Genomic DNA, 23,583 nt, shown 5'->3' on the forward strand with positions numbered 1-23,583 from the left:
TGAGGAGTGACTGGCCCCAGGCGCCTGGCCTCCCCCCAGGAGCTAAAGGCTTGGCAGTGTGGGTCCCAGTTGAATTCATAATCCCCTTGGCCCCATGCTGTGCGGGTGAGGGTGTCTTGGTTAGCCAGCAAGCAAAAGCCTATTCTTCCACATGGACGCACAGCTCTGCAGGCGCCTGGCTGTTCACAGCCCCGATGAGCTACTACAAACTCCTGGGTGTCCTGACTACTGGTTGGCAGCAGCAGGACCCTGGTGACAATGCACCGAGAGCTCCAAGCAGTCTTTAGAACATACAGAAAACCACCCAGACTACATGTGTGGCTCTGTGGGGCATCTAAGCAAACACTGAACTCTGGTCAACACACAACACTGCCAGCCATGCGGGAGCTGCACCAAGTTCCTACTTCATTAGGGCACAGCTCGGGCTCCAGAGAGCCCCTCCAGCCCCTCACCATGGCCCCAGGGCCTCCCCCATCCATGGCTCAGCACTCTCTGGCAGTGCGTGTCTGCTGTGAGCCTGGCAGCACTCTGGCATCTGGCTGCCTCCAGCCACGCACATCTGCAAGGGGGGCTCTGCTGGGCGCTTACAGCACTCATCTTTCCCTGCTGTCCCCCCTTGTGAAGCCCCTGTGACCCCTGCTGCTGGTGGCCGTGAGTAGCTGCCTCAGTTACAGACCCCCGGCAGGCTCCACCTTGCTTCAGTGACGCATGGGAACGTGGTGGGGAGGGGAGGATGCCGCCTCACGGCTCCCTGTGTCCGCAGCTTGTGTTTGACTACCAGCCCGGAGACGTCTTTGGCTGTGTGGCGGACATAGGCTGGATCACGGGACACAGCTATGTGGTGTATGGACCCCTCTGCAATGGTGCTACCAGCGTCCTTTTTGAGAGCACCCCAGTTTATCCCAATGCTGGTGAGGACCCAGGATCCCATCCGGGGCCTGTGCTGGGGGGCGGGGCTGGGTGCAGGTGAAGTGTGGGTCTCATGGTCCTGTGGGCCGGATGTCAAGGGATAGCAGAGCTGCCAGCCTTGGCCTTGCAGGTGGATGGGACTGGAAGCTGCGTCTGCAGGGTGTTCGGTGGTGGGGTCCAACAAGCAGCCGGGTGACAGCACATCTTATGCCACCCTCCTGGGTTTCCTTCCCCCTGGCTTAAGCTGCTTGCCATGGGCTCCCTTAGCGTAGTCCCTTCTGCCTCTGCAGCAGCCTCGCTGGCCAGCCCAGCCCCTCCTTAAATCCAGTTTGGCAGACTGTGGAGCATCCACGCTGGGCGTGGCTGGAGCCCCCCCCCCCCCTTAAGTAGGGAGTTTTAGAGTGGGAGAGGGTGCAGGCAGGACTGGGACTTAGGTGTATCATATTCAGGTCCCTCAGGGAGCAGTGTGGGATTCTGGGGTCAGTTGTCTTGTTGGTCCCAGGCTTGGCTATGAGGTGTGTATGGTGCAGGGGGAAGACACATCACCCCTTCCCAAGGGACTGGGCCCCTCTTGGGGACCATGGGCAGATGTCTGCACGCATCTGTGCCTGGCTCCTCCTGCTGATGACTGGGTTGCCCTCCTGCAGGTCGGTACTGGGAGACGGTGCAGAGGCTGAGGGTCAATCAGTTCTACGGTGCCCCGACCGCCATCCGGCTGCTCCTGAAGCTTGGGGATGGCTGGGTGAAGAAGTACGACCGCTCGTCCCTGCGCACCCTGGGCTCGGGTGAGCGTGCATGCTGTGTGGGTGGGTGGCAGAAGGTACAGCTGGGCGGGGAGAGGCCGAGGGTGGGTGTGTCGGCTGGACATGGAGAATTAGATAGGGAGCTCCTGCTTTGTGGGCAGATGGGTGTAAGGCTGTGTGGGTGTGGGGACAGCAGTGCGTGCCCTTGTGCTGCGTGGTGTCCAGCACTGGCTCTGTCCAGCACTGGCTCTGGACACCACACAGTGATAGTGACAGTGCTGTCACTGGCTGTGTTGCCTTGGGGGAGCCCTCAGCTTCTGCCTGTGGTGGTGGGGCGCTGGAGCTCCCGCAGCACTCCCTTGGGTATCTGGTTGCGCTCCTTTCCTTGGAGCACATGTCCAGAGTCAAACTTTGGAGTGACAGGGCAAACACAAGCTTAGCGTTAGAATTGGCCCCAAACTATTGCCAAGTAGTTGTGTTGAGTGTGTACTTCTAAGTATGAGGAAAAGTGTCCTGCTTTCCTCCCCAAACTACGCTGTGTGTGATACCCCTGCCCACGTTCTTGCCTTTTCGGTATTGGATTCCGTAACAGCTGCTTGTGTTTTCTGGCAAGTGTGAAGGATTCGCAGCCTCTCCAGGTCTCCTCAGGTGACACTTGGAGAAGCCTCTAGCTGTGGCCCTGGCCTCCGAGGGGTGCTAAGCCCTGCCTCTCTGTGTGCTTCCAGTGGGTGAGCCCATCAACCACGAGGCCTGGGAGTGGCTACACAACGTGGTGGGAGATGGCAGGTGCACGCTGGTGGACACTTGGTGGCAGACAGGTGAGCGTCCCCAGTAGGTGTAGGGGCTGGGGTCTAGGCTGGGGCTGGGGCTCTCGGATCCAGGGAGGCGGAGTCCATTGCACTACCCAGGGTACAGCCTGGCCTCGCTCCCCCGCCGTTCTGTGCTTGTGAGAACATCTCAGGACCTTGATTTCCCAGCCTATAACCCGGGGGCCCCCAGGCCTGGTATGAATGGAATGGGCTGGCATAGGCTGTGCCTGATGGGCCTGGTGTGGTGAGCATGCAGGGCTCCCTTCTTTCTGCAGCCACCTGCCTTGTTGGCATGGAGCCCCTGAGCCCAGCTATGGGGTAGAGGTGAGTCTGTTGTCCCGGAGCCCCAAGTCCAGGTTGGGGCTAACAGGAAAGGCTGCTTTCCATGGTGCTCTGTTTCATTGTCCTCTCCTAATCCTATATCTGACTTTGGGTGTGTGGGGCAGGAGCCCACTACAGACACGGTGATGCAGATCTCTGAGGTGCCACAGGGGTCCCATCTGAGTGGGTAGAGAGTTTGCACCCCTTCTCTCCATCTGGACAACACAGGGGGGTGCCAGAGCAGGCTAGGTCTTGTAGGTGCAAGTAGGCGCTGGCCAGGCCAGTCCTCCTCATGTTCTTGGGCAAGCAGGTAGTCTTGCCCCTCCTTGTTCACAGGCAGAGGCCAAAGCCAGAGGGCAACATGGGGCATGGGAGGCACAGGCACCACACTACAGGACTTGGCGCTTGGCCACAGAATGGTCCCAGGGATGTGGCACCTGGCCACTGGGTGGGTCTCAGGGTTACACACACCTGGGCACTTCCTGTGTCCACACTGAGGGGTGTGCGCCATGTTTACCAGGACAGAGGCCCCAGGGCTACTGGCGCTGCCTCCTCTACCACTCTGCTGACCAGCACGGTGGCATGCTGTGTCTTCTGGGGACACATGCAGTCTGGGCTCCTGGCCACCCAGCCTTTCCTCTCCCCTCTCACAGAGACTGGTGGCATCTGCATCGCGCCCCGGCCCTCGGAGGAAGGGGCCGAGATCCTCCCTGGCATGGCCATGAGGCCCTTTTTCGGCATCCTGCCCACTCTTATGGATGAGAAGGTATGTGGGGCCCTGCACCAGCCAGTCCCCTGCTGCCTATCAGCCCTTGCTCAGGGACATTGCTGTGGGGGGAAAGCCTGGCTCTTGGGAGAAAGGTTCTGGATGGCTACCTCTGGCCTGCTTGTCATCTTTTGGCCTCAGTCGAGCAGTGAGTTTGATGATGCCGACAACTGGCTCTCCTGTCTGACTCTCCCTCTGTCTTCTGGGTCTGCAGGGCAACGTGGTAGAGGGTGGCGATGTCTCCGGGGCCCTGTGTATTTCTCAGGCCTGGCCGGGCATGGCTAGGACCATCTACGGTGACCACCAGAGATTCGTAGATGCTTACTTCCGAGCCTACCCAGGTGAGTGGCTGGGGATGCCCTTGGGCCAGTCCCAAGTTCTGCTGGAACAGTCTTGGGAGTGGCAGTGAAGGTTAGGCAGGTAGAGGCTCCTGCAGAGTCTCCTTCTGTGGACTGTGGAGTCAGCCTGACCTTGGGCCTCTGTGGGCTGAGGCTGTGAGAGTGAGTGCCAGGCTGGGATGGCTTCGTGAGCTCTTAGCAGAGGGGAGTAGAGAAGACACCTCAGATGCTGGCCACAGCTGGGTGTCCTGCAGCTTATGTTTGTGCATTCCCAGTTGTTCTCCTGCTGTTGGGCCAGAAGTTAGGTGGATGCCACCTTATCTCACTGGAACTGGTGGCCTCCAGTCTCAAGCTGTACTGAGGTCCTTTGGGGTTCCTCAGATGTGCCCTTTCGGCCCTACTCCCCACATCTGTGGTGGGCAGTACCAGCCGCCTGCTCAGGAGGCTTGGCTGAGGCTGTGGGGAGACTGTGGGAAGGGTGGCTAGGATGTCCCACCTCGGAGGCCAAGGGTTCAGGGCTCCTGAGCGGATCCTCCACTGGGCTGCAGGCTACTACTTCACCGGAGATGGGGCCCACAGAACCCAAGATGGCTACTACCAGATCACAGGGCGCATGGACGATGTCATCAACATCAGTGGTCACCGCCTGGGCACGGCAGAGATTGAGGATGCCATGGTGAGCCCAGCCCAGCCTCTCCTTTGCCCTGGCACTGTGATGGTGCTGTTGGCTGCTGAGTTGGGTGGAAATATGACCTTCGAGCCCTCCAGGCCATGGGAGTCACCACACTTTGTCCTGTTCTCTGTGGTGCAGGCTGACCACCCTGCTGTGCCGGAAACCGCTGTCATTGGCTATCCCCATGACATCAAAGGGGAAGGTGAGTGTCCCTTTGGGCTGCCTCACTGATGTCCACTCTCATAACTATTACAGGTGTCGCCTAAGCACAGTGGCCTGGGAGTGCTGGTGGCAGGGTCTGCAGGGCCAAGCTTTAGTTCCTCTTCTCTCTCAAGCAGAGGTTTTGGGGAAGAAACCAGCAACACACACTGGGCAGGTTGGGGCCCTGAAAGGCTCTCACTCCCCATGGGAGCCATGGCCCAGTTGGCCCTCACTGAGCTTGGCAAGCTCATCCTGGGTCTCTGGGCCCTGGACAGGGTGCTGTCTATCCCTTGTCACAGGGCATCCTGAGCCCTCCCATGGCACAGCCCCGTCCTCCACCTGCTGGCTCAGTATCCACGGTGGCAGTGGGATGTGGGGTGGAGCCTGGCTTGGGCTTTGGTGTGTCTAGACTCTGGAGGAACCTGACTGTGTTCCCCCTGGCACAACCACCTTCTGGAGACACGGAATGAGCAAGCCTCCTTCTTGCCTGGGACACACTTGGCCTCTCTGGTGCCAGCGTGGGCCAAGTCTCTAGGCCTGGGAACAGGCAGGAGTGCCGGTGTGTTATAAACCACCTAGCCTGATATGATCCTGTGCTCAGTCATACAGGGCACACTGACCCCACACCAAGGTCACCACCAGGGGCATGCTGACCTCATGCCAAGGTCACTGCCGGGCACACCACTACTGGCCATACTGACTGGGCACCAGCTCACTGCTGGGCACACCAGTCCCATGCCAGGTTACTGCTAGACACACTGGCCCCACACTCCCTTACCACTGAGCACAGTGACCCCGTGCCAGGTCACCTGAGGACACACTGACTGTGTCAGGGCCCACTGCCTCCAGGCCTGGGAGGAAGACTCCTCACTCCTGTTAAGGGCTCTTCGGCTCACAGATATCACCTGCCTCCTGCGTTCCATCTCCTCTTTGGTATTTACTCAGCAACTTTTTGTGTTTTGCTGTATTTCACTTTGGTGTTTTGTGCGTGCTGACAGCAGGCCTCTCCACTCTGTACCCTCTGCCCCCACATAGGGTCTTTAACTTGACCCACTGTGAAACTTGAAATCTGCGCAAGCACTTCAGAACCAGCACTTTCTTTGTTATTAACTTTTGTTTTCTACTTTCATCTTTATTGTTATTTATTTAAACTTACTCAATTCTCTTTAGCTTCTTGAGTTGATAGTTTATTTATCAAGATCTTTTTTTTTTTTTTTTTTTTTTGAGGAACTGGGGCTTGAACTCAGACCCTTGCACTTGCCAGGGAAGCACTTATTCCACTGAGCCATCTCCCCAGCCCAGAACCAGCACTTTCTGTTGCTGGAAAGCAGCTGGGTGTGGAGGTCACTGTGGCTCTGTCAGGGTGGATGTCGGGGCTGTCCCAGCAGAGGTCTTGTCCACGTGTAATCAGTCTGGGGACAGAGGTGGGAAACTTGCTGCCCGGTGTGGTGACTTGTGTCCCACCTGCAGGCCCTCCGTGGTGGGGTCTGCGTTTCCCTCTGACCAGGCTGCAGACCTGGTGTCTGGTCTGGGCCTTCGTGGATGAGGGCTGAGCTGTGGGGCTGCTTGGGTGTGGGCCTGAGAGAGCTGTGGCTGTGCAAGGGCCTCACTGGCGCCATCCACACTGCTACCCTGGGCAGGCAGACTTCAGCCTCATGTCTCATGAGGGTTCTGGGCCGGGGCAGAGTCCTGGGTGAGTACCTGGGCTGATGGGGCCCACCAGCAGCTGCGGCACCTCTGTCCTGAGCTGGCCCGGGTTGCCTGCCCTCTGGCAGGAATTTCAGGGAGTTTCCTGGTTTCTCACATACTGGAGCGTCCTTTTACTTTATGATGGCTCAGCAGCAGTTCGGTCTGTGTATCTTCCTTCCCCCTTCTGGTGAGGGCTGAACTTTAGGGGGGTGGCCCTGGGTTGGGTTTGCTCCGGACTCAGGCAAGGCCTAGCTGGGCTTTTCTCCCTCTGGCCTCAGTCTTCCACCCTATCCACGTGGCTCCTCCCTTTATCTCCACTCCAACGCCACAGTCCAGGCTGCTCCACCTCCTGTCAGCACCAGAGGAGCTGGGTTCTTCCCATCGTAGATCTTTGTCACTGTCTGTGGGTGGGGTCAGAGGCACAGCTACATCCAGACAGGGTCAGGAAAGCCTCCATAGGGCGTCTCAGGGCTGGACTGGGTCTTGAGGGGTGAGTAGGAGCTTGCCATGTGGAGATGGGAGCCTTTAGGGCAGAAGATGAGGCCCTGTAGATCACCTCTGCAGGCATAGTCACCCTGACAGCGGTCAGCAGGTGTCCACGGGGTTCTGCTGTGCTCCAGCCCAGTATCTAGGCTGGGGGCATAGTGGACAGTAACACAGGGTCTCTGCCCTTATGGCCACTATCCTGGGAAGAGGCAGAGATGAGAGAGATGGACCAGGATGGCAAATAGGTCTGAGGGAACTGCACAGCCCCATGAGAGGTGTGCAGGACAAAGAGGAGGTGGGACTGGTGTGGGTGTCCCAGGAGGGCAGCAACAGTAGGGGTGCTTGGGGACACCAGGGACTCACAAGGAGGGACAGTAAGTCTAGGGAAATGGGCTCCGGTCACAGCTCTTCGGAGCCGCTGGGATATCAACAGGCAAAGCAGATGTCTGTTGCCAACTGGGGCTGCCCAGCACCTCCCCGAGGCAGGAGCAGCCGAGAGGTGTGTCCTCACCCTCATCCTTGGGTTGGTCTGAACTTGAGTGGCTTTGGTGTTGAGGCTATGCCTGCTTCATCTGCACTATAGTGTGTGTGTGTGTGTGTGTGTGTGTGTCCCATCATCCCTGTCACCGGTGGTTATAGCTGAGAGATGAGCAGAATTCGCATGAGCTGAGTCACAGTAGCCATCAGGACCTGCTATAGTGCCAAGCTCTGCGTGGCTGCCTGGCTGGCATGCCCATGGAGCTGTCAGAACCACTGTTACTGTTTGTGGTAGAAATGCACTGTCAGGGCTGTGGCAAAAGGAAGCAGTCACCATGGTGTCACCGACACAGGATTTAGAGATCCCTTGGAACCAGGTGTGACAGCACATGCCTGTCATCCCAGCTACATGGGAGGCTGAAGCAGGAGGGTTGCTTGATCAGGACCTGAAGGATAGCCTGGGCCACACAGCAAGATTCTGGCCTAAGACCAAACCCTTTGGGTTGATGGTGGGTGGCACTAGGACACATCCAGGCAGGTGTAGCTGTGACACTCCCAAACCTGTGCTTTCCTTCCAAGCCGCGTTTGCCTTCATCGTGTTGAAGGATGAGGCTGGTGATGCGGACATGGTGGTGAATGAGCTCAAGTCGATGGTGGCTGCCAAGATTGCCAAATACGCTGTGCCGGACCAGATCCTGGTAAGTGGACACCTTGGGAACACAAAGCTCTTGTTAGGCCCCTTCTGCACATCTGTGGTGTCCGTGACGTTGTCTCGGATGTGCTTGTTGCTCCCTTCCCATCAGCGCCCAAACAGGCAAGAAGCTGGTATATGGCACACGCCTATGACCCCAGCTACGTGAGAGGCTGAGGCAGGAAGATCAAGAGTTTGAGCCTAACCTGGACAACTTAGAGAGGCCTGGCTCAACATTTAAAAAGGCATGGTGGGGTTGGTGTGTTAGGGTGTTGCAGCTCAGCATAAAGCCCCAGGTTCAATGCCCAGTGCCACAAAATGAAACAATGATCATGGGGTGAGCTGCTAGGTTCCCCAGGGGCAGGTGAGGCCTTGGCCTGTGGCTGCCAGATGTGAGCCCAGGACTTGGTGCTGGAGAGAATTAGGGCTTTTATTTTCCTTTTGGGATTCCATGTTAGCTTCTGAAAAAATATCAGACAATTTAGAAGACAGAAAAGCTCACTGTGGCTCCCAGCACCAGAGGTTCCAGTGGGCAGGTTGGTGGGCTCTATTGTCTAGGGAAGGAGGCAAGGGCCACCACATCCTGGGAGGCATGGCTCAGCAAAACACCTCAGCACATGGGCCTCGGGGGCCTCCTGGGCTCACATGCAGCAGAGCAGAACCCAGGACTTGGCACACGCTGGGCACATGCTCTGCTGCTGAATAGTCCCACCGGAATTAAAGCAGATTTTCATAGATAGGTGTGGAAAGAACTAGAATTCTCCCCACATGTGGCTTCTGAACACATTTCCTGGGGCCAATGAGGGGAGAGCCTATTGCCCTGGGCAGAGCCGGGCCACCTTGGCCCCAGGGCCTCCCTTCCTCCCTCCTTGGCATCCCAAGTAGCCCTGGGTCCTGGAGCTTGGGGAGGGGTTCAGGGTCACTCAGTGTTCACACCTGGCTTGGCTTGTGGTGCTGCTGGGGAACTGGCTGAGTCCCAGAGACAGAGCCACTGTTGAACTTTTGTGAGGTGCTGAGCCTCATCCCCAGATAGCTCCTAACCTTTCACTCCTGAGTGGCACTGCCTGGGCCATGGCTGCTTGAAAATGTGAAGTGTTAAACTTTCAGACTTTCTTCTGTAAAGTTGCTGTCAGCTCTCAGGAAAGACAAAACTCAAAGTTGCTGTGGGGTGTGCCTGGGTCACTGCTCTGGAGCCCAGAGGTGGGTGGTGAGGTCAGCAGGGTGGCCGTGTGTCACTGCCCGGCAGGCCTGCAGCTGAGTGCCCCACGGTCGCTCCTGCCCCCTGGGTGGTCTCAGCCTTGGGCCCAGGCTGGGGGACGGTGAACCAGAAACCTTCACACAGTGTCAGCCTGAGTGTGGCCCTCACCCCAGGCCACCACGCCCATGCTGCACCTTGTTACCAGGTGGTAAAACGTCTCCCCAAAACTCGCTCTGGAAAAGTCATGCGGCGGCTCCTGAGGAAGATCGTTACGGGCGGAGCCCAGGACTTGGGGGACACCACCACCCTGGAGGACCCCAGCGTCATTGAGGAGATCCTGAGCGCCTTTCAGATGCACAAACAGAGACGGGCAGCCGCCAAGTAGGGTGCTGCTTTGGCTGAGCTTGGACCTGGCCCAGGGGTGCAGCCTCACTTGCCCCTCGAGACATCCCAGTGCACTGTCCACACCCTGAGGTAAAGCTGGCCTGCAGCGCCGCCTCCTCCAGGCCCTGGAGAACCTGCCCTGCCAAGGAGTCAGCACACACAGTGGCTCCTGTGCCACTCACCCTGGGCTCGGTTTCCAGGCCCGGGGCAGCAGCAGCGTCTGGACCCACACCTGGGGCAGTCACACTTCTCCAGAAGTTGTCAGAGACAAAAAGCAGAGGCAGTGCTCTTTCTGATCTTGAACTTAGAGAGCACTGTGGGAGCGTTCCAGTGTGAGGTGAGGATGGACACAGACGCGCGTGCTCGTGCACACACACACACACACATACACACACACACACACACACACACTGCAGCTGTCAGGGAAATCTCCACTGCCTCCATCAGCGGGAAGGAAGGGTGCATGCTCAGATGCCTGTTAGCAAGTCTGGATGTCTAGTCAGAGTTCGGTGCCTCTGCCTGTCTGCTGTCCTGGCCACTCTGTGCCCATGTACCATGTCTGTCCCTCCTGACCTTGGTCTGTCGCCTCAGAAGGGATGAGCCTTGACTCCCTAACTCAGAAGCTGCTCCGGGCGGACTTGTTTTTCTGACCTGTGACCTGGCAGAGTATGCTTTTTGCTTGATGCCTTAGGAAAACTCAGGTGAACCTCAGGGCAGCTCGGCCTGAATGGGGCTCCTGGTCTGGGGGCAGGGAGAGCCAGAGGCCCAGGTAAGACCTGCACTGCCCCCAAGCTCCTCCTCAATGTGCCTTAAGTCCTGGAGACTGCACTGTGCTGTGGGTTGGGACACTCAGTGCCTGGTGAGTGAGGCCAAGGTGTGATGCAGGCGGAGGCTACCCCGTGCACCTCAGGGCTATGTGCCTGTTCTAGGGGTCAGGTGCCACACACTGGTGGAGGCCTCACCGTGCTGGCTCTGGGCAGTCAGGTGAGTGCCAAGACCCCATGGTGGCAGAGGCCACAGCAGGCACCACATTGAACAGCAGTGCCTATTACCACTAGCGATGCTGAGCCACACACCGGGCCATACAAGAGCTGTGGCTGTCTTATGAGATGACTTGGGTCTCTGGCTCTCGCATGGGGTGCAGAGGTGTTCAAATAAAGTTTTATTTTGTTCATTCTCCACCCAGAGCCATGCTTTGGTGGATGCTGCTCTTTTCTTTCTTTGGTCTTGGGCATTGAACTCTGGCCTTGCCCAGGTGCTTGCCCCTGGCCTATTCTTTCCACCACACTCATCCTAAGCAGAGAACCAGAAGGGCAGCAGGTCTGTCCCCTCAGAGGTGCTATCAAAGCTCGTGCTCTCACTGAGGACATGCTTGGCAGCCACTGTGTCACCTCCCTGGCACAATGCAATGCCTTCTGTGACACCTCACCCAGTGCCCAGCTATGGGTGGCACTCAGGCCACAGCTCTACTTCATAAGAGTCCAGGCCTCCAGTTATCAAAGTCTCATTTTAAATGTCTGCACCAGCCCTGGGTGTGAGGAACTATTAGTCTGCTGCCCTGTGTTGGGGGCCATTAGAGGGAGAAGCCACTGAACTGGTATGAGGAGCTTATATCCCAGCTGCCCAGGATATAGGAGCCGGGGGGGGGGGGCTGTTCTCAGGGGTCTTCTTGATCTCTTGGGCCATGAGTTGGCTGAGCACTGAGGTGGGCTGAGGGCCCCAGCATTTGCGTGAGAGAGACCTAGGGGCAGTGTCTCACCAGCAGCACCCTGGCCACACCTCCTAGGCTGTGTCCCTGCAGGCAGCTGTCCTGCTCACTCTTCTGTAAGGCAAAGGCCCTGGCTTCTATGGGTGCCTCCCCCATCCTGGATGCAAGTGCTCCCTGGACCCCAGTTCCTGGCATTGGGAACAGGTTCAGGCCTGACTGTGTGACACTGACAGGGCCCCTGAGAGGCGCACAGACACTATGACAGACACTTCTCTCTTGCTGTTGGTTTTCTGTTCTGGTTAGAATATCCTGACAGGGACCAAGTTGGCAGCCCTGAGATGCAGAGAGGAGGGTGGGCAGCCACCACAGTGGCAGAGGAGCATCAGAGGCATCAGCAATGGTCAGCCTAAATGTGCAGCGCCTCGCAGGCCAGCACAGCAGGTGACATTTATGATGACACATGGTGACACCACATTTGTCAGACCCAGGATGGAGGAGGGCACAGTGTGCTCTCAGAACAAGCTCTGTCTCTCCCAAAGAACACACAGCTCCCTCGTCAGTATGCCCAAGTCCCTAGGGGTGTGTGTCCCCATAGCATCTGAAATAAAACCCAGGAGAATCACGGCCATTGTCCGTGACCCAGCAACACAAGGCTCTCACGGGTGTGTCGCAGGAAACAGCCTGCAGCTGGACCACGAGGAGCTTCCCTACCAATAGGATTTCTTTCGTTTTTGGTAGGAGTTGTGCCAACATGAGTTTCACTGACTTCTAATCTGAAATGTATAGGTATTACCCCCTTCATCTTGTTTGGGAATTAGGCTGCATAACAGGCTTAAGCCACATGAACACATCATTGCGGACTCCAAATGCCGGCTGGGGCTTGGTCCCCTTGGGTGCTGGGCATGGAACCAGGGCCTCACACATATCAAGCCTGGGCTGTACTCGAGCCCCCACCAGCAGCTTTTTGTTTGTTTTTGTAGTATGCAGGATCAAACCCAGGGCCTTTGCATTGAGCCACACCCCCAGCCTTTTTATTTGTATTTATTATTTTGAGACAGGGCTTCACTTAACTACTAAGATGTCCAGTATCAGACAGATGGAAACAAGTTTTGCTACGGACTAATCAGCTACCCACCCCATTCATATGCAGACAGCCTACCTCTAGAGTGATGGTATTTGAAGGCAAAGGTGGGGCAAGAGCCCCTACATAGAGACACCCAAGCCTGCTTCCTGTCTGCTGTCTGCCATGTGAAGACACAAGGCAAAGATATCAAAGGCGATTCTAATTTGTTCTCATTAAAGACAGAACTGCACATCCACACATACCATTGGGGTGGAGATGCACGCGTGGCTGTGGCCTGCCAAGGCTGCTGGGTGGATGGAACCCAAGAACACAGGCTGCACCCGGCATCTCCAGCAGCATTGGGAAAGTGTGGCACGGACAGAAAGATCACAGGAGGTGCCCTGAGGCTTCACTGGAAGCCGCTCTCGGCAGTGGGTATCAGGAGTCAGTTACCGGCTGGGTGCTGGCAGCTTCTCCTGGAGTTCACTCAGGGTCTGCGGCCTCAGGGCCAAGGTCCTACCTGGGCTGGGTGTTGAAGGAGCGCTGTCATCTGTGGGGCACGTAGCAGACTGTGGTGCTCCCAGGAGCCGTCCCAGGCTCCCGGGCTGCTCCTCAGGGCAGGGGCTGCCCATTCAAGAATCCCAGGCTGCACCTGGACTTTGAAGGACTCTGCTCTGCATGATTGGTGGGGACCTGCGGAGCAGCTCTGGGGACCACTGACCAAGCTTCATGCAACCCTTATTTTCTTGTTTCCTCATACGAAAGTGGATAAAGAACCTTCAAGCTAGACTTTTCTTTGGTGAAAACAAAAAAATACAAAAGTATTTAAGACATCAACAGTGTAGCAAGTTGGTGTAAAACAACCCAGGTAGCCCCAGTGGAATTGTGACCGTGGCCTGCCAGACGCCATCCTGCTTGGATGGAATCTGTGGGCCTGCTGAGCATGAGGGCTTGGGGAGACCCCGTGGCCCCACCTCCGGCACGGTGGACTCTAGAGGGTGAGACAGGGAGAGTGGACCCAGAGCGCAGGTCCACTTAGTGTAGTCTCTCTGGGGTGAGCATATTAAACCAGGAGGGCAGGGAGCAGAGTCCCTGAAATCAGCCAGTGAGGCAGGAAGGCCTTCCTGCTGAGAGGTTGTGAACATTTTGGGCTACAAGCACTTAGGAGCTCAAGGAAGTAGGGGTGCTTCAGGAGCCACACGCTGGCCAGCAAGGAGGGAAGCCCCCCAGGACCCCACTGGTGCTGCCTGTCTGCTTGGATGTCCTCCTTCAGCATCTGCAAAGCCCGAGCCCGTCTCTGCTGTCTGTCTCTGTCCATCTGCTGCTGCCACAGCAGAGTAGCTAACACCACAGAGCAGGAGGTTGTTTGGCTCGTGGTTGTGGAGGCTGGGAAGTCCTGGAGTTTGGCCTGGCATCTGGTGAGGGCCTTCATGCTAGGTCACCCGTGGTGGGAGGCAGAGAATGAAAAGCAGGGAAGAGTGGACACCCCACTGTGAATGTATGGAGCCCCCTTGACATCAGTCCTGTACCCCATGACCCAGTCTACTCTCATCAGGCCACCTGTCAACATGGGAGCTTTGGGGACACAGTTAAGCCCAAGTGTCACCCCATGCAGTCTCCTACTCTTCCCCATGTGTGAGCCTTTGCTGTCACCTTCCTCACTTGATGGGTAGCTCCCCAGATGACATGGCTGCCGAGCTGATGTGCACATGGGGCTCTGGGCTGTTGATAAGCACTATGAAAGTTCAGAGCAGACCTAGCAGAGCATACAGCATGGGCCAGAGCCCTGTGGTTGCCTGCATGACACTGCAGTCCCCTGCTGCTGCTGTGGTTCACACATGACCAGAGTGGAGGTGGCCATGTCTTCACCTCTTCTGCTTTCTGGGGTTGGGAGAAGGGTAGCTCTTGCTCAGCTGCCCAGCTTCCTCCTTCCTCTTACCAGGACAGAGGCCTTTGGGGACACCCACACTTGTTCCTTTCCGGCCTAGCTGCAGGCCTGCTGTTGCACTCCACTTGTCTCCCCGGTCCCAGTTGACATTGGTTTGGCCATAGTGGCTGTTGCTCAATGCAGACCCGCTGCCACCACCTGTTGCAGTCTTTATCCAAATATATAGAAGGCACTGGTTAGTGACCCTGGAACACAGGTGCCACCTCGGCCAAGGCGACAAACCAGAGGGCAGGAAGACTACCCTACATCTGCCTGGAGGAGGGCTGGGTATTGGTTGTCTTAGTGTACTGTTAGCAAACCTGTGAGGATGAATGGATGTCAGGAACTCTGTTGGAGCGACCCGTACTGCAACATCTTTCAGAATTTTCTTGGTCAGGGTCACTGACTTAGGTTTTGTCTGTCCTGTAGATCCAAGTTTTAGCCTCGTGACCTTTGGGATGGTCAGCACACCTTGACTAACATCTTTTTTTAAAAAAAATTATTTATTTATTTATTTATTGGTAGGACTGTTTCAATAATTAACACATTGCATACATTCTTCCTAGTGGTTAATTGCTGTACGAGATGCGGACATGATATCCTATTTACAAACACTATTAGAACAAATCCCTCTATTCATTAAGAGAATGTAACTATGTATCTATCCTAACCATTTTGAATACACAGACACAAAATGGACATTCATCTGTATCCCCTTTTTTGGTTTAGTTCCATTATTTGAATAGTATAGGTGTGTTAACTCAGCAAAATATTGTAAAAGAGACCAATAGTCCATAATAGTATTGGGTCTTCCGCTTCACTGGCAATGTCAGAAATTGTTGACCTGAGTCCCCTACAGCTCAACATAACAGCATGACTTTACTTCTTATACTTTGTTTTTATGCTTTTCTGCTGGATGGTTAAGACCAAGGTAAAGCAAGACCTATGCAACAAGAGTTGTAGCTTTTGGGTCTGATAAGCTCAGTGAAATCCCCTCAGGATTTATCCTGAGATCCTGTACCTCAGATTGCAGAATCTTTCTCAGTGTCATCCATGTGGATGAGTCATGGCCATTGCTTGGCCAATGTGCTCTCTGTGAAAGCCTGAGAGAATGTTTTCTCTCCATGTGACTCTCCTTGGGCACACTCTACATCATTGATCACTTTCCTCTTTGGCCCCATAATCTCCTTGATCAGAAAATTTGGGACACTATGGAGTTACATGACATTACAGTACAAGTTCTCATATGTCCTGAGTCTTAAATGACCTTAGAAGGTTAGGGCCAAAATGTTGGCGTTCCTTGTGGCCCTCCTTTTTCTCTAATTTTGGTCTGCAAACTTAGGTTGTTAACCATCCAGAAGACAAGCTTATTCTTATTACCATACAATGTAGGCTGTTAAGCTTAACCTCACTATCTGTCTGAATATCAAACATCTTAGGCATAACAGGGAACAGGTATTTTTCATCAAGTATTGATATGTTGAACTTTAAGTCCCTAGAGAATCTGATGAAAAAACATTTAAAAATTAAAATATATTTTAAAAATAGGTATAAGGAATTATATAATTCTTATGTTTACGTGTAAAAATAAGACACCTTCTGAAGGACATCAGCTCACACCCTGCACTGCCTCCTTGTGACTGATAGTGAAATACTGAACCCCTACAGGTACATACATTTATATAACCGAAGGAAAAGGTCAGCAATAACCATCAGAAGAGAAATGATTAGTGGTTTTCAAGAAAGGGTTTGAGTACAATAAAATGATTACTCAGTGACCCGTCTGCCATGAAAGGCCAGTGTTGAAGGAACGACCGGCTAATGAGTTCACCTGGTGAGGTTAATAACAGTACATCCACACCCCTGGGTAGGGCTGAGGGCCAAAAGCCTTTCTTATGGGGCTCTTTACCTGCTGAGACTGGGTTAACTTCAAGAATCCCTCCAAGTAGGGCAATCTAGACAGTTTTCCAGTTGGCCTGTTTTAACCCTTACCCTACCCGGCCTTACTTCTCGCTGGGCAGACTCGTGTCCAGCCCAGCAGCCCTGCCCATCCCTACAGGCAGCCCCTGGCCTGCTCTGTTGGTGTTTGCTAGATTCTGTCCTCGCAGGTGGCACCTCGGGTTCAGGCACCCTACCAGGGGAGGTGAGCCAGGAGCCAGGAGTCAGAATGTGGATATGGAGACTCTAGCCATGTGCTGCAGGATACTTGAAATGGGGGGACCAGTGGAGCCCCTCCGCCACAGACATTCCCAAGCAGAGGGCCGGCTATCACAAAGGTGGCATCTGAGGTTGCATACTGTCTGACAGTGGCCGAGACTCAGGGGTCTACTGCTATCAGCTAGCAAGCAGGCTAGTGGTGAGTAGCTCAGAGACACCTGAGGACCTGGACTCTTGGCCCTTGCAGTGTGTGCCTCAAGCACAGCTTGGGAGAGAAGCAGGGCCAGTATCATTAATCAAAAACTTTTCTTGAGCTCAAGAGTCCTAAATTCTGTCTTTACTTCCCCGTGAGAACTCTACCTGTGGCCACCTTAGCTTCCTGAGCTGTAAGAGTGACAGTTTCTTTTCCAGTTCTTGGTGGGAAGGGCCCACAGGTCTTTGGTGTAGTCCTCTGCTGTCCCAAGTTCAATAATACCAACTTTTTTTTTTTTTTTTAAATGGAAGCATTCCTGATCTGTGCATTTTTTCTTACTTTGAGACACGGTCTTGCTATATAGTTTAGGCTGGTTTGAACTCAATATGTTGCCCAGGCTGGCCTTGAACATGTGGCAGTCCTCCTGACTCAGCCTCCTGAGTGCTGGGATTACAGGCCTGGCCTGATCTGTGTATTTTAATGCTTGGTGACACACATATAATCCCAATGCAATAGCTTTACGTTATCATCAGCTTGTTCAGAGCGCCTTGGAAACAGAAAGATATTCTTGGGAAACTGGGGAAAGGATTGTCAGCAATCATACTTGCAGTGGACCCGCAGTGATAAACTAGTTCTACCCGCCTGGAGATGAAGGAAAATGTATCAAAAGAGGAAGGAATAATACATCAAGGGCTTAAAAACACACTTAGAAATAGAGAACAATTGGGCCATGGAGATAGCTCAGTGACATAAACGCCTGCCTGGCAAGCGCAATGTCCCGAGTTGGATAACAATTTCCGGTGTTTGAAATGGGATTAGGTGGGGAGGATGACGCAGCACGGGGCCAGGCTTTACAGTCCTTGGTTAGAAAGACCCTGACACTGTAGCTACATGGGTTGTACTCAAGGACACAGAATGAAGCAAAATGTTGGCAAGGCAGGCTGCACTACAATCTTGGCGGAATCCTAGGGAAACGGATCTGAGTAGGGTAGGCGCTCTCTGCCTCCCCCGGGCGGGAGAATGAGCCAGCACATTTTCGCGGCATTCTAGCCCCACCCAGCGCTGAAAAAGAGAAAGGGCACGTTTGCAGCGCAAAAGCCTCGGTGCGCGACCGGGGAGCCCAACCCCGGCCAGGGAGGGTTTCTCCCAGGGCGAGTCCCGGAGCACTGTGAACAGGGCTCGGCGTCCGGCTTGGGACCCCCGGCCCCATCACCTCTGCACGCGCCAGGCGCTGTCGCAAGGTCATGTCCCCCGTAACACGGCGACTACGTGAAGGCTCACACGGGTCCGGGCGGCTTGATCGACGCCATTCCATTTGCTCGGCGTCCCCGCGCGCAGGTCCTGCCTGCTTCCACCCCCGCTCTGCCCATGTACCCCGTGACGACCCCACTGGCTGCGCAGCGCGTTTTCCTTCATTCTGCCGTTAGTGACGGCCTCCGGCGGCCGCCGCTTCCTGAAGTGCAGCGGACCTAAACCACAGGGAACATCCCGCCGGGGCTGCTCGGGCGCGGCGGACCCCCGCGTCCCTCCAGGGCCGAGTCCCTGCCGCGCAAGGCTGGACACTGACGTACCGGAACTCAGAGCGCGCAACCCGGAGTTTGGCGCCACCTGCCTGCGCCGGAAGGGACGGGACGAGGACGGGACTCCCCTGACGTCATTTCCGCACCCCGCGGGCAGGGCGAGGGCTGGACCTCGCCACCCCGGCGGGCTGCGGCGCGAGGAGTTCCGGCTGCAGGATGAGCGAGGCGGACGGGCTGCGGCAGCGCCGGCCGCTACGGCCCCAGGTCGTCACGGACGACAGCCCGGCCTCGGAGGCCAAGGACGGCAGGTAGGGAGGCAGGTGGCGCGGTGGCTGCGCCGTACTCCCGGGGTGTCCCAAGCCTGTCCTTAAACCCTCGCGGGGTTCCCCGGAGGTGACAGTCCCGGGCTCTGTCCTTCCTCCCTTCCCTGCTCTGTTTGTGGGTGATAGCCCGCAGACCTCCAGCTGCTGCGCCCCGTGCCGTGTGGACAGCTCCCAAGCCCTGCAGAGCACGCTTGGTGTCGGTGTAGGCAGGTTCTGTGCACTCAGCCTTGCAGGTTTCCAGAGGGGGAGCTGGTTGTGGACGCCTGATAAGATTTTGAGCTTTTGGTCTTTGCCTTCGCTTCAGTTCTCCGGAATTTAAGTAAACTATGCTTCGTTGTTAAAAACCTTAAATGTAAAATTTCGGATACTTAAAATTCATTTTTCAGTTTTGTATCCTGAGTTTCACAATTTGAAATTTTAGGGCAAACCAGGATAGAACAAGTTCCAAGTTTTGGAATTAAATCATACGTTGATAAAAATAAGAGAACTGTTCATTGGTCATTCAAAGTGTACCAAGAGGTATGGGGCCTATTGAGCTAACAGTATTTTTGCCTGATAGGCTGAATTTTTTGGGTGCTGATTGATGTACCGAGGGAGGTCCACAGCTCGCAGCAGTGTCTGGCTCTGGGAAGGAGGTTTGCAGGTTTTGTGGCAGTTGGTGTGGACTCCCTGGCTGTGGAAAGGTCCAGAAGATGGAGCCGTCGTAGTCGCGACTGGCTGCCCTGGGCTGCGTGAATTCTCATTTCTGAGGCTTTTTCGGGGCTACAGTTGGGCAAACCAGGGACAGCTGGTCACCTGCTTGTTGTAGCGACTGTGAATTAATCTCTGCTAGAACCTAATGTGTCCTTTAGAATGGGCACATGTGGCTGGCCATGTTTTATGATGGAAGCCTGAGAACAGGCACTTTGACCTGAAAAATGAAAGAGCCAGGCAATGTGTTGAAACTCCGCAGGGCAGGAGAGGCACTTGTTACAGGGCTGGAGGGCAGACTTAATTAAATTGTTTTGTCAGGTTCTCTGTGGGGATTTTCTTCCTTAATGACAAGGTAAATTAGATGCTCCAAAGCTATCTTGCCACCTGATCTTCTCTAGTGTACATCTTCCATTTGTATTTATTTAAAGATATTTTCTTGACTTCACTGTCTGTGGACCAAGTTTTTATTTTCCAGGATTTTTAATGTATTTATTTTTATTTGTGATCCCTTTCCTAGATGTAATGATTTCTTTCCGAGAGAGTTCTTTTCACCCACTTTCTTCTTTTAACATGAAAGTGTTTTTCTTGTTTTTGTCTGTTATTCCGTATTTTTCATTTTTCTGTGGTAATTTCTAGTGGCTTACTTAATTATCTTTTTGATTACTCTAAAGGTCCAGAATTCAGCTACACCTGAGAAGTGTGTGTATGGAAGATGTAGTCAAGAAATCTGAAGGAAGTAGAAAAAGGTTGGAGAAAACTTTCGATGTGCTGAACAGGCGAAAAGGAACTTTGAAAGACATTAAGGTTACAGACTCGGAGGATGATGGTGGTTTTGGGTAGCGGAGAGGAGACACCTAGTGATACTTTAGCAGGTCTCCAGGCTCTTGGCAGGAAGGGTGGCATTTGTTGTGCTTTACTCAGGAGGTCCCTGAGGTATGAGGAGATGAAAGGGAATGAAGAAGGGTAGAGTTAGCCGCTGGACAGCGCTTGCGAAACAATTTGGGAGTTGTGCTGTGGAGGTCAGATTACCACCTAAAACTCTCACACTTCTGTGTTTGAGCAGTAACGGTGCATCTGATTGCTGTTTACTCAACGTGGAGTGGAGGTGAGCTAACAAACTAGTGCGGACTTATGATGGTTACTATTTGGAACACTTTTCCCGAATGTGTTGGAGGCTTTATCGAAAGAATAATCGTGCACCATGAAACTGTTCTTCCCCTTTGGTAACACAGTTCTATCTAGAAAGAGAACTGTTTCCTGTCCATGTGTAACTGTGTTGGGATGAAGAATGAATATGTTGAGAATTAATAGATGCTTTTTCAGTAAACTGTGGAAGGCTTTTGGACCAGTTAAAAGTCCTTGCTGGCTCTGTTTTCTTTTTTTCCATATTAAGGCTGAAGTTAGGGAGGCCGAGTGGAGGAGATGGGTCAGTCGTGAAAAGTCAGGACTCTGGAATTTTTATCTCCACTCTTGGAGACAGGGTCTCAACTGTGTAGTGCTATGAGTCAGAAGTCTCCTGTACCTAGGGAGTGAGGAACAAAGAACAGAGCCTAAGGAGACTGGCTCCTGGTAACTCCGGCAAGCTGGAGACAAGGTATTAACAGATGCCTGGAGGCAGCGCCCTGTCTGTTCTTTGCTCCTTTATCTGGGAAGTTACCAACCAGTGACATGTAACCTAGTTGGTGAATGCTGGACAGCAGTATAGATAGCATTTTGTTTACACCAAGTTACGCACATTCCTTAGCTGTTTGTAGCTCTCAGTAAATAGGAGACTTTGCTCTGGCTCAGGTCTCTAAACTTAGAGACTGATCTCAGTGAGACCCCAGTAGCTGGTTTCATCCAGCCTCGCTGTCGATCATTCTACAACTCTGCAGTTCGGGCTGGCCTTGTGCTCACTTTTGTACCCCCCAGGCTGGTCTCAAACTCCCAGAGATCCTCCTGGCACAACCTCCTGAGTGCTGGGATCACAGGTGTGCGCCACTGCATCTGGTTCTGGGGCCGCACGGTACGTGAGTGCATCTGGGGCTAAGACAGCGTGCTCAGGCATCTGGGGCTGAGGACACATGGCATGTGGGGCCAGGGATTGAACTCAAGTCCTTGTGCTTGCCAGGTACATGCTTATGCCTCTGAGCTATCTCTCCAGCCTGTTTCTTCATTTCCTGATTTTCTTTCAAGAAAATATGATGGTTCTAGGAGAGCTAGTTTAAAGAAATGGGGAAAATGTGCAAATTCAAGGTGTACTTGCTTGAAAAGCTGGGACTTGCTGTGCTTGGCTTTCTTGGGTCCCAGGAATCAGCTTGATCACCAAGGGTCTGGGACCCCATGGGTAGGGAATAGCAGGTTTCCACAGAAGCCACAGGAAGCTTTTGGCCTCTTGTAGTCTGTCCGCTGGGCTTTAGTCCTTGATGACTAGAGAATGTCCTTCAGGCTCAGCGGGTGCGATTACAGAGGAGTTTCTAAATTGTGGCTGGGTCAGCAGCAATTGTCAGAATGGGTTGCATCACCATGATTGTGTTCTTGTCCTTAGAGAATGCAGGAAATTTCACATGTCCTCCAGAGGGAAGCTTTCCTTCAGGCCTTTTTTGAGAGATGGGACAAACAAGTTGACTTCTCAGACTGCACCTGGGAGCAAGTTGCCAGGCTTCCTCCATGTGTCTACACCGCAGGCCGAGAGTGTGTGGTGCCCGGTCAGTGAAAATGGATAGAGAGAAGAACAGTGCCTTTTATTTAAGTTAAAGTAATGTGGTACACGGTCCATGGGAGGCCAGTGAGAGAGAAGGGGAGGCAGTGTGGGTGGCTGTGTGCGGGTACCACAGGGAGGGCATCCTGCCAAAACCTTAGTGATTAGTGAGCCTCATCGAGGCCGGGCTGCATGGCATGGGGGCCAAGTGTGCCCTTTGGTGTAACAAACTGGCTCCATTTCGAGTGCCCAGGAGCCGCACGCGGTGAATGGCGACTATCTGTCATCGTGGAGGCTAAGTTGGGCAGCACTGTCAGGGATTCTCTTCAGATGTAAGCTACCATTTCTAAAAGTGGACCACGGAGCTTCCAGGGAACCCTGGGTGGTGATCTGGTGGGGTTGGGAGGTGAGATGGGCTTTCCTTGGGAGGGGATGTAGGTAAGAGAGTGTCCGGTACATGTCAGGATGACAGTGGAAAGCAGGTGTTCCAGGCCCTTTGGACCCTAGACCAGAAGCTCTGGGCTTGTTAAAGGGTATGCAGTTGACCCGGGGATGCAGCCTCTGAGAGGATGGCACTGCCGTGTGTGCCACAGTCCATCTACACTTGGGGCCGCTTTTCTGGCTGTATGCACTGTCATTTTCAGTCCTGGCTGAGCCTTGTGTTTTTGATGTAATTGAACCAATTGCCGTTATGTGAACGGGCGCCCAGAGACTTAAGCAGGCTATTGTAAACTGATTTCCAAATTACATGTTTTAAAATTTCACATCCAGGGTCGGGGTGGGGATTCAGCCCAGTGGTAGTCTGTACTTAGCGTGTGTGTGACGCCTTGGCTTCCATCCCCGGCAGCCCCTAATGTAAGGTGCAGCGTGGCGGAGGGGACTTAATGTCAGCTGGGGATGGATGAGAAGAATGTTTGGCTAGACAGGGAGAAAAAGAAACTGCCTTTTGGTTACACTGTCACTGTTTCTTGAATGATAGCCAGGCAGTGCAGGATTACAGCTTCCCCCAGGAGGCTGGGAAGGGGTGTATGATCTGTCCGGTTCTCTGAAGGACAGGAATCCAGGTTGGACTTGGGCAGCGGGTGGCCCTCTTCGCTGTGAGCCTTTGAATGTATTCTGCGGGGGCTCCGCTTGTAAAAGAGCCACACTAACAGAAACCTTTTTTTTTTTTTAACCGGGGATTGAACTCAGGTCCTTGTGCTTGCCAGGGAAGCGCTTATTCTACTGAGCTATATCCCTGGCCCTCAGAAACCTTTCTGCAGCTGGTACTGACAGCAGCCCTACAGCTCCTTCTGTGCCAGAGTTGTTAACTTTGTTCCTTTAATTTTTTTTTTTTTTTTTTCCTTTTGGGACGACTCTCAATATGCAGTTCAGGCTGGCTTTGAACTCATGTTATAGCCCAGGCTGGTCTCAAACTCACGGTGATCCTCTTCCCTCAGCCCCCAGAGTGCTGGGATGACAGGCAAGCAACCCTGCACCCAGCTGTTTTTTTATTGTAAACGTTTTTATTGAGAAGCAGTTCATATACTACAAAACTCACTGTGGTAATTGATACATTGTGTCAACTTGGCTGAATTGGCTCTGGAGGCGGGCAGGGCCCAACCTGGGGCGCTACTAGGCCAGCACTGGGGTGC

The 23,583-nt window shown here is 54.0% G+C and overlaps 2 protein-coding genes across 4 annotated transcripts in view; both read left to right on the top strand.

Annotated features, from left to right (window-relative positions):
* Acss1 (acyl-CoA synthetase short chain family member 1) overlaps positions 1–10,874 on the top strand; it is a 39,301-nt gene extending 28,427 nt beyond the window's left edge. For all 3 annotated transcript variants that reach the window (XM_004635653.2, XM_023720162.1, XM_023720161.1), the window contains exons 6-14: positions 764–911; positions 1,557–1,694; positions 2,378–2,470; positions 3,436–3,548; positions 3,763–3,889; positions 4,435–4,562; positions 4,698–4,761; positions 7,992–8,110; positions 9,507–10,874. In XM_004635653.2, coding sequence (XP_004635710.1) covers positions 764–911; positions 1,557–1,694; positions 2,378–2,470; positions 3,436–3,548; positions 3,763–3,889; positions 4,435–4,562; positions 4,698–4,761; positions 7,992–8,110; positions 9,507–9,686 — 1,110 coding nt within the window. In that variant the 3' untranslated portion in view covers positions 9,687–10,874. The remainder of the gene's footprint in view (positions 1–763; positions 912–1,556; positions 1,695–2,377; positions 2,471–3,435; positions 3,549–3,762; positions 3,890–4,434; positions 4,563–4,697; positions 4,762–7,991; positions 8,111–9,506) is intronic.
* Positions 10,875–18,383: 7,509 nt separating this feature from the next.
* The window catches only part of Apmap (adipocyte plasma membrane associated protein), a 28,553-nt gene continuing 23,353 nt past the window's right edge, over positions 18,384–23,583 (top strand). Inside the window, exon 1 of the mRNA XM_004635573.2 lies at positions 18,384–18,561. Coding sequence (XP_004635630.1) covers positions 18,470–18,561 — 92 coding nt within the window. The 5' untranslated portion in view covers positions 18,384–18,469. The remainder of the gene's footprint in view (positions 18,562–23,583) is intronic.

This window comes from Octodon degus, unplaced genomic scaffold, assembly GCF_000260255.1.
Source record: "Octodon degus isolate 3935 unplaced genomic scaffold, OctDeg1.0 scaffold00073, whole genome shotgun sequence".
Taxonomy (NCBI): domain Eukaryota; kingdom Metazoa; phylum Chordata; class Mammalia; order Rodentia; family Octodontidae; genus Octodon; species Octodon degus.